At 28.2% G+C, this 16,985-nt stretch overlaps 2 protein-coding genes and 1 long non-coding RNA gene across 4 annotated transcripts; 2 read left to right on the forward strand and 1 right to left on the reverse strand.

The window, feature by feature from the left end:
* Positions 1–2,835: 2,835 nt before the first annotated feature.
* On the reverse strand, positions 2,836–3,875 carry LOC122715162. The gene is made up of 3 exons (XR_006346792.1): positions 3,827–3,875; positions 3,583–3,679; positions 2,836–2,918 (listed from the first exon to the last, which is right to left on the reverse strand). It is a non-coding gene; the product is annotated as an uncharacterized LOC122715162 (long non-coding RNA).
* A 4,950-nt stretch (positions 3,876–8,825) lies between these two features.
* LOC122714976 (diuretic hormone class 2) lies at positions 8,826–12,467 on the forward strand. Its single transcript, XM_043936809.1, has 4 exons — positions 8,826–8,911; positions 11,281–11,386; positions 11,940–12,044; positions 12,169–12,467. The coding sequence occupies exons 2-4, from the start codon at positions 11,301–11,303 to the stop codon at positions 12,299–12,301; spliced, it is 324 nt and encodes a 107-aa protein (XP_043792744.1). The 5' UTR covers positions 8,826–8,911; positions 11,281–11,300; the 3' UTR covers positions 12,302–12,467.
* A 1,144-nt stretch (positions 12,468–13,611) lies between these two features.
* Positions 13,612–16,697, forward strand: LOC122714981 (lysosomal acid phosphatase-like). 2 transcript variants are annotated; one of them, XM_043936819.1, is made up of 7 exons: positions 13,612–13,842; positions 14,365–14,576; positions 14,660–14,755; positions 15,322–15,561; positions 15,760–16,066; positions 16,148–16,359; positions 16,477–16,697. In XM_043936819.1, exons 1-7 carry the CDS (start codon positions 13,815–13,817, stop codon positions 16,621–16,623), a joined length of 1,242 nt encoding a protein of 413 aa, XP_043792754.1. In that variant the 5' UTR covers positions 13,612–13,814; the 3' UTR covers positions 16,624–16,697. The 2 variants fall into 2 exon arrangements, with proteins under 2 accessions (XP_043792754.1, XP_043792755.1); XM_043936820.1 differs by lacking the exon at positions 13,612–13,842 and adding an exon at positions 13,861–14,021.
* Positions 16,698–16,985: the final 288 nt, after the last annotated feature.

Below are 16,985 nucleotides of genomic sequence, written 5' to 3' on the forward strand. Positions count from 1 at the left end.
CCCCCTCTCTCTCTCCCTCTCTTCCCCCCTCTCTTTCTCCTTTTCTTTCTCGTTCGTAATAATGCAAGAGAGAAAGAGAGAGACGATAATTTAATAGCACAGCCACGCATCCGGTTTTTTTCACCACGATCATATATTCTCTTCCTTTGCTCCTCTCTTTCGACACATACATCTAATTTTATATGTGTATAAATATCATAAATCGTTATTAATCATTCTCGAAATACAAAGTTTCAACGAATTCAATAAAGGTAAACACACTGTGGAAAAAACGGATCGTTTCGTTAATTAAAGTAAATGGTTCCAGATAATATAGAACGAAATAGGTAATTACGTGTATAAGATAAAATAGAATAGGTAGAAATTGTATGGATATCGAAGTGTACTAAGCTATCATCAAAAATAATATCGGTGTAGAAGAGAGTTAGAGTCGATTTCTTGCACCTGTCCTTCGTTATCACGCGCTGGTTATCGTTTTTTTTTNTTTTTTTTTTTTTTTTTTTTTTACCTTTTTCGTTCCTGAAATTGATCGGCCAAAGGATAAAAATATATATATCGCATCAAGACGAATTTTCTCGGGACGAGCAATTACACGATGAACTTTACCGGATGGAAAGTCCATTTTATTGGTTTATTCGCCCGAAAGATCAAGAAGGAACAGGTGTGAAGGAACGATATTACACCTGCGCGAATAACCGTACATCGGTTCTACTGTCGCAACAATATGCCTCGGTTCTTCGATGCGAATGCTTCTCTGATGCACCTTTCATTAATCGAACACACCGCTTTATTTATTCGCGCTGTCGACGAGAGAAAAGAAAGGGAGAAAAAGTGATAACACATCTATCTTTGAAAAATATTCCGTCCAAATTTCTCCGTCAATCGATCCCGTAACATGATCGCGGATATTTCGCCGATGTGCTCTTCAGTAATATTTTTCGATGATGCGATTCGATATCGATACATTTATTCGTGGAGAATGTAAACCTAACCACGTATACGGCTGCGGGTACCCGGATGGATAAAATTCAGCCTCTTTTTTTCCCAAACGATCAAAGCATTTACACGTATATCTTTTCAGCTATATACGTTTTAAATATACACGTGTACATGTATCTTTTATGTTCTATTAATTTTCATTTCGGTCTTTTGCAATGAAAAAGAATTTTCAACCGTTGATCATATCATCAAAGATCAGTTACAAATTTGAATGCGATTCTATTATACAAATCACATGTATCGATAACTTTTTATTTTAAATTTATTTTTCAAGAAGTTAGAAAAATTTGTTGTTTTTATTAATTTATGGTCAAAAATTATATTGAGAATATTTAAAGAAAAATAATTTGAAACTTGTACGAAGAGCAAGTATAGACGCAAGAAAAACGAATAAATAATATGGTAAGTATAGAAAATGAGAAATCAACGCCATCTCTCAGAGTGATGCAAATGAAATAAAGATAATAAAGATAATAAATAACAGAAAAAAACTAGAGCTAGAGTAAGAATGGGAAATCAGCGCCATCTTTTGAACGCGAAAAACATCTCTAAAAGTACTTGAGAGATGTCGCTAATCTTAAATTCCTATTCTATCTTATTCTACTTTCAAAAAGATGGCGTTGATGGCAAATTCTTAGCTCATCTATCATTTTTCGTTATTTGTTCTGTTTCCTATCTATCTTTTTTTTGCAATATACTGCAGACAATTATAATTTACATATTTTTACTTTCTATGTCTTTTTCTTATTATAATCCCTTTTTTTTTTCATATTTTTTGTCCATATTTCATCTATAAAAAATTAATATGCTCGATAGATAGTTTCGATCTATCCGATTAATTTAAATTTTATCGTTCTTTTTTTTTTTAAATCATCGATTTCGTTATCTGCATTGAATAAATATTAATAATTTATTAACAAATTATTTACAATTTATTAGTAATATACATTTTAACTTATAAATAATTCAACTCAGATTTACGATTCAATATATACGTATAATATATGAAAATATATATCAAAGAAATTATTTTTAAATAATTTTGTATAGTCGATTTTATTAATTTTTGTAACTAAATCAAATATAATTTACATGTATTTAAGTTTTAAAAAATATATATACATTCTGATTTTTTGCACGATCATGAAATTATGGAATATGGAATATAAATTAATGTATTCTGTATCTTATTTGTATAAAAAAAAGATGATGTATTCATATTATTTTACATACATTTTACATACATGTGTAAAATATTCTATCTTCTATAATAATAGATGGAACAATCCAGACAAGAAACAGAATAAACATTATATTTTATGAGACTTTGTATCATTTTAAAAAAGATTAAATGTTTCTTATAGTATCTAACATGATAATTGATGTTATAATCTAAGTACATATCTTAAAATTAAATCATTCGAAATAAAAATCTATCTTATATATTTTATAATTTTTGGAATTAAAAATTCATTGAAAATATTTGATAGAAAATGTTATCCATTACTTTTCTATTTTTCAATCACATTTTCTTTCTTTCTTCTAAAGAAAAAGGATTTATTAAGAAAAATTAAAATACTACTGTTATTTTTAAAACAATTATATTGTAGATGTTTATTAAAATTAATAATATTATGTTAACATCATCTAGTGTATTAGAAATATTTGAAAATTTTTACATTTATATAAGAAATACACAATTATTACCATCATTTTGATATTTTCAATGATAAATATAATAATTATATAAAAATTACATAAAATTATATAGATATTATATAGAAATTCAGTAAAAAGAAAATAGAAATAAAAATACTTACATATTTTTTCTTTTTATATAAAAATTTAAGCTTTACCTCTCTTTCGTAAAACATATTGAAAATTCCTTTTTCGGACTTAATCAGCAATCAGTTATTTATCTGCGCAAGAAAAAATCAAATTTTTAACATAATATATGATTGTAAAATTAAAATAAATAACTTAGCTCAAATTCTATTTTAGAAATTTATGATATAAATAAAAAAATATAAATGGATAGAAAAAAAGAATAAATTATTCTTCAAAGAATTATTAATTACAATTATATTCAATAAATAATTGAATAAACAAAATATAGTTTAAAAAATAAAAATATAGAAAATTAAAAACTAATATAAACCATAAGAAATAATTGTATAAATAATTACGGAATAAGTACAATATTTTACTTTATTTAACTATCTCGAGTTTAAATAAACAAAATAATACATTCAGCGATTTCGATGTGTCGAATTACAAATTGGAAAAAAGAAGAGAATGTTCTACTCAAAACATGAGTGCGAATCGTCAATTTCCCGGAAAGACTATTATAAAAAACGTTGAAAAGTAAAACCAAAACAAATATAGAAATAATAATACTCGAGTTGAAAAACATAGGGATGACGCATTTAGGAAAGAAATATGTATACATGAGAATGTATGTGAAATATGTATAAATTGATTATACTGATCTAATTATTAAATATATCCATTTTTGTGCGCATAAAAAGAAACAAAGGAAATTTATAATAACTACGTTTTTGTTAAAATAAATAAAAAACTTACTATATTTGCATATAGTCATCATATTTTTTCTTAATTGTGCAAAAATTATTACACTTTTAAAGTTATCCTGCCTTCGAAACTCCAATTGAACGATAATCTGTATTAAAATAATAAAAATCATACATTACACAAATAATAATGATTAAACAAACTCGTAATTATACAAAATCTAATAATCTATAATTAAATTTAATAATCGTAATACAATATTTTATACAAATATAAATTTTATGTAATTATGCACCTTTAACAACGGAACACAACCTATCGCTACGATTTTCAACTGTAGACTGAATAATATGCGCAATATAATGCGCATTGATTCATTTCTCCAGGTTAGGTCTTAGCGATTTTCTGATTGGTTGAAATCGTATGGGTCTCTATTCATTTTAGCCGCGCGAAAATTGAAGTATATATAAGTAATAATTATATTCCAGTTCAAATATTAAAATTATATTTCAATTTTAGATTTTATATACATCGAAATCTCACAAAAACATTTAGATAATATAATAAGAATAATAAATTATTATAATTAATTTAACATAAAATATATCTAAATTAAAAAATACTGGAATATGATGATGTAAGGATTTAAATCAAATCGTAAACTAAAAAAGAGGCCGAAAAATAAATAAAAAATTTTTATCAAAATTATATGAAATAGACTAGATCTTTATATGTATATCTTTTATGTTAATCACAATTTATTATTTTTATATCATGTATATAAGTCACTTTAAAAAATCTCATCATATTATAATAAAAATTAAAAATTAAGTCCCAGTTTAAAATAAAAGAAAATGAGAACAAGAAGATAAACGAGAGTCAAAGAAAAAAAATAAAAAAACTTTATCATTAAAAATTATAATTACAATTATACTATTAAAAATTTACAATATATTCAAAACAAATAAGTATAAACGTGATATATACTTACATATATGTTATTATTAAAAGTGTGAAATAGTTTTGAGAGTTTCCAAAAGAGTACTCCACTTACACTCGTCACATGACAAATTTGATATTTGTTTAACATGTTACAAATTGCAAAAGCGTAACAAATATTTTTTAAAACTCTGAAATAGAATTTACAAAAATATATTTTCGACATTTGCTTTTTTTTTTTTAAGAAAAAGACAGAAGCTACGGATAGTCATCTTTTTCGGGAGAGATAGTTGAATTATAAATATGTATATTTCATAATAGATAGATAAGAATAAAAATAAAAAATGCAACCTGCACTATTGAAAATATAATCAATCATTTCTATTTTTTAAAAAAATAATTATTAGTTAAATAATAAGAAATTATATTGATTGAAACATAAATAAATTATCAAATAATTAATCAATATACGTATAAAAATGCGAGATCGATCAGAGCGAAAATTACTTTTTATGAGAATTGCTCACAAGAACAAAAGTCAGAGTCTGTCCAAAATAGTATTTTTTTCAACAGTCGATAACTTACATTTTCTCTAGTTAAATACAGTCGATTAAACAGAATACAAATATTAACTTTTCTTGAAAAAAATTTCCCTATACAACCTGTTTCGAATCAATGCAAAAATCATGCAATTTCTTTTTTACCTCCCTTTCTTTTCCTTCCTTTCCGTTATACCATTCAAATTTTCAATTTTGTAAATCAACCGTCAAATATAACAGTTCTAGTGCAAATAATGAAAGTATATACGCGATCGTGCGGAAAATAAAATAAATAAACAGATATAGGCGATCGAGTAAATTCACAAGCAACGATATCTCTCTGAATCATTCTATTATTACATAAGCGTAAAATTCTATTAAGCGGGAAAGAAATTTTAACTTTTTTACTTTCAAGTTCCAGTGAATCACTTTCTAACGAAACATTAATTCTCATCATCGGGGCGGATAACGGATAACCGATAATGTATAATCGATTTTCCTTCGAGCGGAATAGACCAAGTTGAAATTCCGTTAGAACGTTAAAGCTTTTCGAGGCGAAAGTATCGTAATTTTTAAAAGATGTTGGGGTCGTCGAGTGCATAAAAGGATGCACATTGTTCGTTATATCGTAAGACTCCTTCATATTTTCCCCAGATCGGGAGGCATTGATACTTCGCCTCCACTGAAATCGAAGCGATTTTTTCTTTTTCCTCAGCGAAGGTGCATATTTTATTAACTCCGATTTCTCGATCATCCGCATTTTTTATGAATTTGTCTCGTTACATAGGCGCGTCTGTAACTCGATTTTCTTTTTTTTTTTAATCGTAATACGCACAATCACGTGCGCTCGATCGAGTACAAAAACGATAAATTCTAATTACAACGAGACGGTGACGCAACGGTGATACAACGCTGATAGATTACCACGAATATTATTACGCAATACGTTAACACGTGAGAAATAGCAGGTCTCTCGAGAAAGAAACTTGTAATATGCGATATGCGTAGCGTAGATCGGGGATCACGTTTAGGACCAGCAAGTACGATCAACTGATCGACCAACGCTCATTTTCCACTAACTCTGGTAACTTTGCTCTCGACACAGTTTAGATATCTTGGAAAATCATTAAATCGACTCTTCGTTCCCTAGAGAGGAAAGAATAAGAGAGAGAGAAAGAGAAAAGAGAAAAGCTATCATTTTAAGATGTAATCGAAACGAACCAATCTTAACAAATAAACGTAACTAAACTCGTTCTATTTCAGTGGAAACGGAACGGAGAGAGAGAGAGAGAGAGAGAGGAAAACAAGGGAAAAGGACCAATAAAAATTCTTACGCTCGTAGTAGCAGCAGCCTATGACGAGCCTTCTCTTATCTCGGCGAACACGTATACATATAATTTTCAAAGTGTCTCCATCTCTTGAACAATTGTTCGAAACCAGAGAACGTGGTATACTGTATATAATATACTATATAATAATCGGGTAAAATAATAATCGATAAACAATTTTTTTCATTATATCCCACTTTAAAATCAATATCTATGAAAATAAGTTTAAATAAACCCAGACGTTTGAATAAATCGAGTAAGCACACTGGCTATGCCGGATTAATTTCCAGTTTATGTCTCGACAAATATCTCGTAAAACCGAGAGAGTTATTTCATTTTAACGTCTAACGATATCGATTTCTTCCATGCTTCGATTCGTATCTGTAAGAATGTGGAAATTATATGGCGAATTATATTCGAATAAAAAAAAAAAAAAAAAAGAAGGGAAAAAAAGGAATCGTTAAAGTTTAGGGATTAACGCGAAAGGGAAAGAAAAATTAAATAATTTTTTTCAAATTTTTTTTTCCTTTCCTTTTTTTCTTTCCTTCTTTCCGTTCCCTCGTTCCCTCTCTTTAATCCTTTTCGAATGATTAAATATCAAATAGATCAAATTATTATAAAAAAAATATTATATTATATATAATATATTATATAAATATTATATTAACATATATTATAAAAAAAAACAAGGATAACGATTTTATATTTGCAAAAATTTGAATCTTTTTCGTACAGATTTACGAATTATCTGTTTTTTTTTTGACTTCGGTTCAATTTTATCGCGGTGTTCGCGATTCCTTTCCTTCCTTTTTTTCTCAACTAACGACTTTTATCACATTACTGAACCAATACATCGATAATCGATAAATCGATGTATTTTAAAAAAAGAAAAGAACGATACAGTGTTCAAATCGATTTACACAATCGGAAACGATTAAAAGGCTACTTTCGCGAATGAACAGAATTTTTCTTTCTTTTTCGATATTTCTCAGTCCCTTCCCTCATTCGTTTCCACAACTCCCTGTTTATCTTTTTGTTTAAACATTATTTTTCCAAATAATAAATAATTTTCAAAAGTTGCTCGAGATCGAACAATCGTCTCGAGATGTACAATCAATCTTATTATATTTCTATTTCCCTCTTTTATAACGATCATATTTGTTGCACGAGCAAGCGCCATCGTCTCAGGGATATTATTGAAATGGCTTATCGGCCTATGATTTACATACTGACCAACTATAGCGCAGACGGCGCCCTAAGAAAGGGATAAGTTATAAGCGTCGCAATAAACGGTAATAAGATTCTCGAATTCTCGTAAATATCTAAGATGTAGGAGGAGGAAATGAAAAAAGGAAAACGGACAAAATCGGTTTGCAATCTTAACTCGAGATTACGATTCATAAGAAACGATCTATTATTCCTTCTTGATTAATTTGAAACATTCTCTCTCTCTCTCTCTCATTCTTTTTATAAAGAAAATCAGAAAATCAAGATATTTTCGATAATAATACGTATTATATATTGTAATCAAGCCCGTTGATCGAAAATTATCGAAAAATTTCTTTCATGATTTATTTTTTTTTCATCCATATATTATAGTAAAACGCGATAAAAAATGAAAGTAATTTAACATAGATTCGATTTAGATGTGATTTTAACATTCATTTTTCTCGACTAAACGATTTATATTATATAAAAATTATATACATTTTTATATATATATATATAATATATAATAATTATAAAATATATAAAAATATATAATATTATATATATATATAATTATTATTAATATAATTATTTATATTTTTTATACGATATAAAAAATTAATATTTTTCAATGAACGCAACTCATCATAGTTATACAGTCTACATTTAAGAAATTGTTATATGTTGTTATCGAATACGTGACTACCGACCAACGAAATAGTATTTTCTCCCATGAATTTGATCGTCCTCCCTTCATCTTTATTTATACACCCTTTACATTTGATTCACTTAATACTTTAAACGCATTCTCATTCAAAACTGGAAGAATTCGAGACACGATTCGCGCGATCATCGTGACGATAAACGCATGGACGGGGGGACTCGAATTCTGTCTATTTATCTTTTAATTGGGGAAGGAAATTAGGTGAAAAGGAAGATGAGAAAAAAATCGAGGAAAGAAGAGACGGAGACGGGAGGAAAAACGAAAGAAAAATGGATGAAATGTTGCGGTGAATCAACGCGTCGCGACAGCGGAATGTGGTAGAGGGTGCGCGCGTTAGCGTTACGCTCGTTGGTGGTTATCGAAACGATATACGAGAATCGAGGGTAGAAAGCTCGGATGGGGTAGAACACGGAACCGTTTCATTGGTCGAGAACCTTTACGAGTATTGCGGGGTGGGGATGGAAATAGAGATGGGAATGGGGATGAAACAAGTGGCGCAAAGCCGCGGGCTTATATAAACCGTCAACAAGAAATTCGTATTCACAGAACACAGCTCTTCGCCCTCGAAGAAACAACCTTGTGTCTTAAGGAACGACTTTACCGGCATTCCTTATACCTGACAAGGGAGTATTAATCGTAAGGTAAGCGACCAATTTCTGCCTTTCCTCTTCGCACTTTCGTTCTTTCGAAAATAATACACGTAGTTTAACACGAGGAGAAATACGCGAATTCGTTATCTTTTTACGATCTGCTTTCGATCTCTTAATTGATTTTTCAACGAAGAAATTTTCAACAAACGCGCAATATCGAATCGATTGATATCGATACACGCATTTACAAGAATTTTGTTCCAATGATTATTAAATATATAATGATGAATTTAAATCATTCTATGATTCCAATATAATTATATGTCGATTCTATGATTTTTTTCTCTCTCGAAATAAAATATTTATTACAAACGAATTATTAAATTATAGTCTAAACGAGATCGAATATTATAATCGATATTTTCTTTTCTTTTGTTCTTTTCTCTCTCATACGTTGCCAAGTACATTCGTTTATTTCGAATCGAAATATATATCTATGAAAAAAAAAAAAAAAATATTATAATTAGCGATTGGTGATTATTTCATTGATTCAATCAAGCTTTTGAAATATATATGTACACGTTAAATAAATACAGATAAGCAGAAATGAATGAAAATTCTCTTCTCTATTCTAATGTAACGTTGGAATATATATACGAAGAAATATTCAATTTCTTATAATAAATTCTTTCGATATTCGGATGAAAATAATTCGCAGCACGTCCGTTACATTTGTTTCGCGACGTCAATTAAACGGTACGTCGACAGGTAATTGGGTTTGTTGTTGCATTTCCTTTCGACATCGCAAAATTTTTCTTATAAATGTATCTTTCTTGTCCATAAGAAAAATATTAATCACGTTGAAGAAGAAAAATTTTCAGAATACTTGTGTTACAAATGCAATTGTCTAGTATAATAAATTTTTTTATCGTTCTCGATTACCACTTGTAATTTCTAAATCATAATCGAACCGATAAAGGAATCAGAATCGATAAAGGAAACGATGCAACGCGCAGCTGTTCTTCAATTTCTTGAATTTTCATGCTCGATCGAACCGCGATTCGAACCTTGTTGCGAATATACTGCTGCTTAGTCATCGGATGGAAAGCGGAAAACGGAAAACGGAAAACGGAAAACGGAAAACGGGAAACGAAAAATAGAAAACGAGATACGGAATACGGAATATGGACTATAGAGAACGTGATACGGAAAACGGGAAACGGAATCACAAAATAAGAAAAATGCGAAGCACGGTGAAAAAAATAAGAAATAAAAGACAAAAGATTAATAAATGTTATATAAACTAACGATTAATTCCAAATCAATCTTTTATCTATACAATCTAATAGTACGTAATGGTATAATATTTTATTTATTTTTTCGATAATTTTTTCAATAGATCTCCTTTTACTTCTCTTCGTAGCATCTTTTTCCTCAGAAACAAGTACATTTAACCACTTATTTCTCATTTTCTTTTTTCTTGTTTCTTTTTTTTTTTTTTTTTTTGAAAAAAAAACATCACAGATAAATGCTTCGTAATTCTTTCAAAGATTTATACATTTTCAATTTTCATGATGTATATATCCAAATATATTGAATCGTTCTTAACGAATGTAAGTACACGCGTGAAAACGTATCGTCAACATCAATTATCGGAAGCGCTGAATCCAATTATCCCGTGTTACAGCCATTCGGCACGCTCAAAGCGACTCGTGATTGCCTTCCAATAAAATACTAATTGAACGAACATCGATACTATCAGAAATGGAAAGGAGTCGTTATAATCTGAGACGTGAATTACCAACTTCCAGATGTTAATTTCCATAAAGATCAAATTTCTTTATATACGTATAAGTTTCGAATAATTGTGATCAACGCACAATTGTGACAACGTGCTAAAGATAGAAAAAGAAAAGAAAGGAGGACGTGTATCTGTATTTCGCAAATGGAATATTTTATTAAATTACAATTATTATACGATTTATACATTTACTCGCATATACATGTATTGTAACATTCGTTGCGAATCGAAACAATACAACGGAGGAATCTACTCGAAAAGTTGGCCACGATCGGTCTTTCCTTCCTAGATTGTCGGTTGAATAGTTTGTTAGCCGCTTTAACCACTGAATGTATCCATTTTCTTTTGAGATAGTGTGAAAAAAGAAAAGTGGTATAAACATTGCTATTGCCTTTCTTTTTTCCTTTCTTTCAACTTTTATTCCTTTTTCTACTTTATACTTTTTTTTTTCTTTATATCGATGTGTTAAAAATTTCAAATAAAATTATTAAGATATTAAATTTTTTACCAAATATATATATATATATATATATTTCGATCGAGCTCGTACTATTAAATGTATGCACAATAAAATGAATCGATTAATTTTAAAATGAAATCATATCACTTTCAATTCCAGATTTAAAAGAATCATCGAGGATGCAGCAAGGAATCATATCGTTCTATGTACTATTAATGGTTGTGGGTCTTTTCGTGTCGTCCAATCTTTCGACGAATGCCGCACCGTAAGTCTTTTCCGATCTCAATCGATTCTTTCGATTTTTTTTAATAAATCTAATCAATCAATTCGATGTTTTTATTTACTTTTTCCAAACAATACGATGAAATTCATAATCCAGGATAATATATTATAAAAAATGTATATATAATGAATAATAAATGTATATATTATAAAAATATATTATAAAAATATAAATATATATATATATATATATAAAAACGCGAATCAGTTTAATTGTGTATATTATATTACAAAGAAATCGAGAAAAAAAAATATATATATATACGTACAAAGTGAACGGAAGATCCATCTGGCAATGTCAGAAATTTAACCTAGTTCCATTTAATGAGACATCGTTTAATGAGAGAAAACGATTCCAGTGTATCTAAAATTAAAGAGACGAGAATGTTGTATCTTTCCATTCTATCAGTATCGCGTATACATAGCTTGATAAACGAAGAAGTTATAAATTTGATAGTTAAAAAACGACGTTAGTAATGAGATTTTCACGGATATGCTTTTGTTAAAAGAGATTGTCGTTTTCATTTTATATATAGTCAACAAGGATATTGGAGTCAATTTGATGAAGAAGATCCGGAAGCATTGATGGAAATTATTACTCGACTTGGTCACACCATGATACGCAATCCAGAGCTTGAAAAGTAAATATAACATAATATATTATTAAATTGATACATATCACGTTCTTCTAATTAACTTAATCATTAAAATATCTATTATCCGTTTTACAAATTTCTCCGCGTTGACCGCGGTTCCTTTTTACAGTAGCAAACGAGGATTGGATCTCGGTTTGAGTCGTGGATTCAGCGGATCACAAGCTGCAAAACATTTAATGGGACTAGCCGCGGCAAATTATGCCGGAGGACCCGGTCGTCGACGTCGTTCTGAACAAGCTTAGATTAAAACACATTTGATCGATTGATCGCGATTTCGATTATCTCGAATTTTAACATCATAGATGTTTACTTATGCGCCTTCTTTCTTGCATTCGTTCGTAAAGATTTCTTTTCTATTCAAAATCTATCATAAAATATCTAATAATTTTAAAAAGCTGCTTTATCTTTTGATTAATATTATAAATTAAATCTATATTTATTTTAAATTAATTTTCTATTTTTATTTCATATATCCAATTCGCATATTTTTCAATTTATATTTTGATAGTAAAATAATTAATTAAATTCTAGTCATCGTTCTAGTTATAAAGTAACTTCATTCGTACATTATTATCAGAATTCATGAAAACATATGTAGGTAAAATTATATTAAATTATATTATTAAACATTATATAAGAAATTATGATCGATCGAATATCCTATAATTAAAAAACTAATGCGAAAAATCTGTTTCTATTTTTCGATCATGCTTCTTATAGATTCAACGAAGCAATGTTTTCTTTGCGCAAAAATATTTTCAACGACAATTTCAATGCACAATTCTAATCGAGATGATGTAAATTCTATTTCGAATGAATGAAATTATAGGAATATTTTTCCGTTAACAAATTATAATATTAACTATATCATTATTATAGCTATAAATACTCATAATACATCGTACTTTAATATATCATAAGTATATGAATGATTATTATTTATTTTTTGAATTAATTATATATTTTATACCGATTATGTTTTCGAACGAATGCTGTTGAATCCAACAGTCAACGTATCAATACGTATGTAAAGTTAATGAAAATAAATCCAATGTACCTTTATTTTCTGCATTATTTTTACTATTTATTATTTTTTCCTTATCTTTTTAAATTTGCAAATACATAAATAGCTAATCATAAATTATTTTTTTCATTATTACAATATTTAGATTAACTAGTATACAAGAGTCTCTTATCGATAGCAACTATTGCTATATTATCATTGATAACTAACACTGATATTATAATATATCCAAGTAAATACTCATAAATAAATAACCATCAACTACCGAAAATCATTATTATTATTCATTTATAATATATATATATATTATATAGAAATATATAATATATTATATAGAAATTATCATAATAATTGAATAATATGAATTCTTAAAACAATTTTGTCAGATTGCTCGATCTTATATCTTTCTTATATTTTATACTACGCAACTTACTATACTTTGTGACAACATACTCCCCACCATTACGATGTGCATATGAGCGCACTCTGGTGTCGAATACGTTATACGATATTATCTGACGGATCATATCGATACATTGCACATTCTTTCTACCGACATGTGTATTTAATGTGTTGTTTTAAAAAATATAAACATTAATTTTCTACCTAATTAGGAATTATCGCGCGTGTTTTTGTTTTTATCAAAAAATTAATAATTGATTTGTTAATCGATTCTTCTCTTTTTTTCCACATCTCTCGACAACGTTGTTTTTCTTTCTGCGTTGTTCTCTATGCGCAAACGTATCTTCAAAGATATATGTACGTATAAATTTTTAAATGTCATTTGTTCATACTGATATATATGTCTTTCTATTTCGTTTCACCGATCGATTGGGCAATAATAAGAACAACGGTAATGAAAAGTAACAAAAAGTAATGAGAAAAACGGTTATATCGACAAACATTGATCGAAGATTAAATTCAATCACTAATTAATGGTAATAAAATAAATACAATTTTAATTCAATTTCTTAAAAAGAAATGATTTCTTAGAAAGAAATGATTTTTTATATAATACATATACATACATATTATCTGATAATACACAAATGAAATAAAAATATATATATATATATGTATACATATATTCAATATACTGTTTGTATGTGACAAAAAGTCTCGCGTAATAAGGAAAATACATTCCTCTTTTATTACACGATTTTACTTCTAATCTTATCTTAAATTGATTTTCGGTTAATATGCTATTTTATTTATAATATATTATTTTTGTAAATATAATAAATCATCTAAATCAATCAATGAAAGCCGCATTCCTTCCAGATGATTTTTTGCAAAGCACACACAATAGATATAATAGAATGAGCGAAGAAAATAAACAAAAATCGTGTAACAATTCTCAACGAAATAACATAGGTACTCACATCATGGTTTCGATACTTAGTATCGGTATCGGTTCTATATTGTTTGCGTATGTGGCATTTGCTTCAACGATACACAACGGTACACAAACTTCTATACAACAGGTGATATTTGTAAGTACATATATCATTTTGATACATGATTTGATCAGTGTATCATATCCTTCTAACAATTAATCTTGATAATGATTCAACAGGTTTTTCGACATGGAGATCGTAATCCTACGGAAACTTATCCAAACGATCCATATCGGAATTACAAATGGCAAGGTGGTTGGGGAGCTTTAACAAAGGTTATAAATTTTAAATAAATTTATTAAATTGACGAATGGATCTATACATTACATATTATGTTTACATTAATCAATCGAATTTTATAATAAAATAATAAATAACATAACATATTTGCTATCGTAAAAAATTGAAATGTTAATTATAGATTATATTTCTTTGTTTCGTTATATTTACATATCAATTTTAGATATGTATTTTTATTATAATCGATAATTTGATTTTTTATCAATCCAAACATGTTAATATATTTATTTGTTAAGTTAAAATTGATATTTTATAAATTGATAAATTTATAAGATATGTGTTAATGAGAAAAAATATTATTAATATTATTAATATTATATCATTAAAATCGTAAAATTAAAAATAGTGTTTTCGAAACAAAATATCTATACGTATATACATATATTTATATAAATAATCACACAAATAGTTTATTTATTTATTCAACATTAATATCAATTGTATAAGTTTTTTGATCTATTATTATTTTATAAAAGAAAAAATTTTTCCATTGTAAAAATCATTAATATACATAATTCTGAATGTTTCACATTATATACAGGATGGTATGCTACGAATGTATAACATTGGTCAATGGATTCGCACTGAATACGGCTCGATAATTGGCAACACATACGATAGTACTCTATCTCTGACGCAGAGTAGTTATGCGGATCGGTGTATAATGTCCGCGCAAGTTTTATTAGCAGGTTTATATCCACCAACCAATGAAGAAATTTTTGTATCAGGTTTGACCTGGCGACCTGTCCCTGTTCATTCGACTCCTAGACATTTGGATAAGGTATATATTAGCTTTAGACATTGGAATATTACAAAACCAATATATATATCACAAAACCAATATATATATATATGGTATTCTCTCTCTCTCTCTCTCTCTCTCATTTATTAGCATGCATACATATATATATATATATGCTAATAAATGAGAAAGAGAAAGAGAGAGAGAGAGAACAAGCAAAAAAATTATAATTTTCAGATGATTGTAGTTAAAGCACCTTGTCCAAGATTAGAAAAAGCTTTGAAAGAAGCATACGTGAACGAATCTAGACGTCCAGAATCTCCATCAAGCAAATATTATCAAGAACTTTCTAATTATACCGGGCAAAATATTTCAACGATTACCGATATTGAATTTTTATATAACACTTTGGAAATTGAAGAACGCAATGGTTTAAAATTACCCGAATGGACAATCGAATACTATAATCAACAAATGCGTGAAATCGCAGCTCGTAGTTTAGCCATATTTACGAGTAATACATTACAACAACGACTTCGTGGAGGTATAAAAATTGTAAAGGATCCAAAAACTATTCTTATTATAACTAGATATCATATTTACGTATGTAGCTTTTTCTTTCTAGGACCATTGCTTAAAGAAATTTTGGAGCGTTTGAATGCTTTTAATAATCAAAATACAAGACGAGCATATTTTTATTCTGCTCATGATATAACTCTCGTTAATTTGTTGAGAACCATGGGTTTCACGAATGAATATTTTAAACCTGAATATGGATCGACGCTTATTTTTCAATTGCATGCTGGATCCAATTTTACAGAAGACATGGAATTGAAGGTAATATCATTATGTGTCGAAGGCAATCGTTTTTTTCAACTATGTTTGTTTCTTTTGAAATTTTATTTCACTCCCTTTCTCTTAATATTTTTTACTCCTTTTTTCCCTTTTTTACAGTTGATGTATCTAAATGATACAAAAGCTCTTATACCACACTATATGAATATACCTAAGTGTGGTACACCTTGTCTATTAAAGAATTTGATGAAATTGTGGAAAAACGTGCTTCCCGATAACTGGGATAATGAATGCTTACATTCATAATTCTTTTTAAGAATTGTTTTAGCTCATATAAATTGGATACTCATTAACTTGGAATAAATATGAATGAATGATAACTATTCTTTTTCAAGACTATTCTCGAATGTCAAGAAAATACATGTATGTGTATGTGTGTTTGTGTTCAATTTATTTTATAAAAAAATAACAAAAAGTTTCTATTTCTATACACATCCATGATAACACATATAATCGCGAAGTATGCCGTATCATACGAATCAATTCTAATTCGAGCGAAGCTGGTTAAGATTACTAAATTGGCACAAAATCGTTTAACCAGGATGTGTCCGCGTTGCTTACGCAACAAATGACACTGAATGTTTTGCATGTCTCGTTACGCAATTCGA

The sequence above is a fragment of the Apis laboriosa genome, unplaced genomic scaffold (assembly GCF_014066325.1).
Source record: "Apis laboriosa isolate Shangri-la unplaced genomic scaffold, ASM1406632v1 scaffold34_cov151, whole genome shotgun sequence".
Lineage (NCBI taxonomy): Eukaryota > Metazoa > Arthropoda > Insecta > Hymenoptera > Apidae > Apis > Apis laboriosa.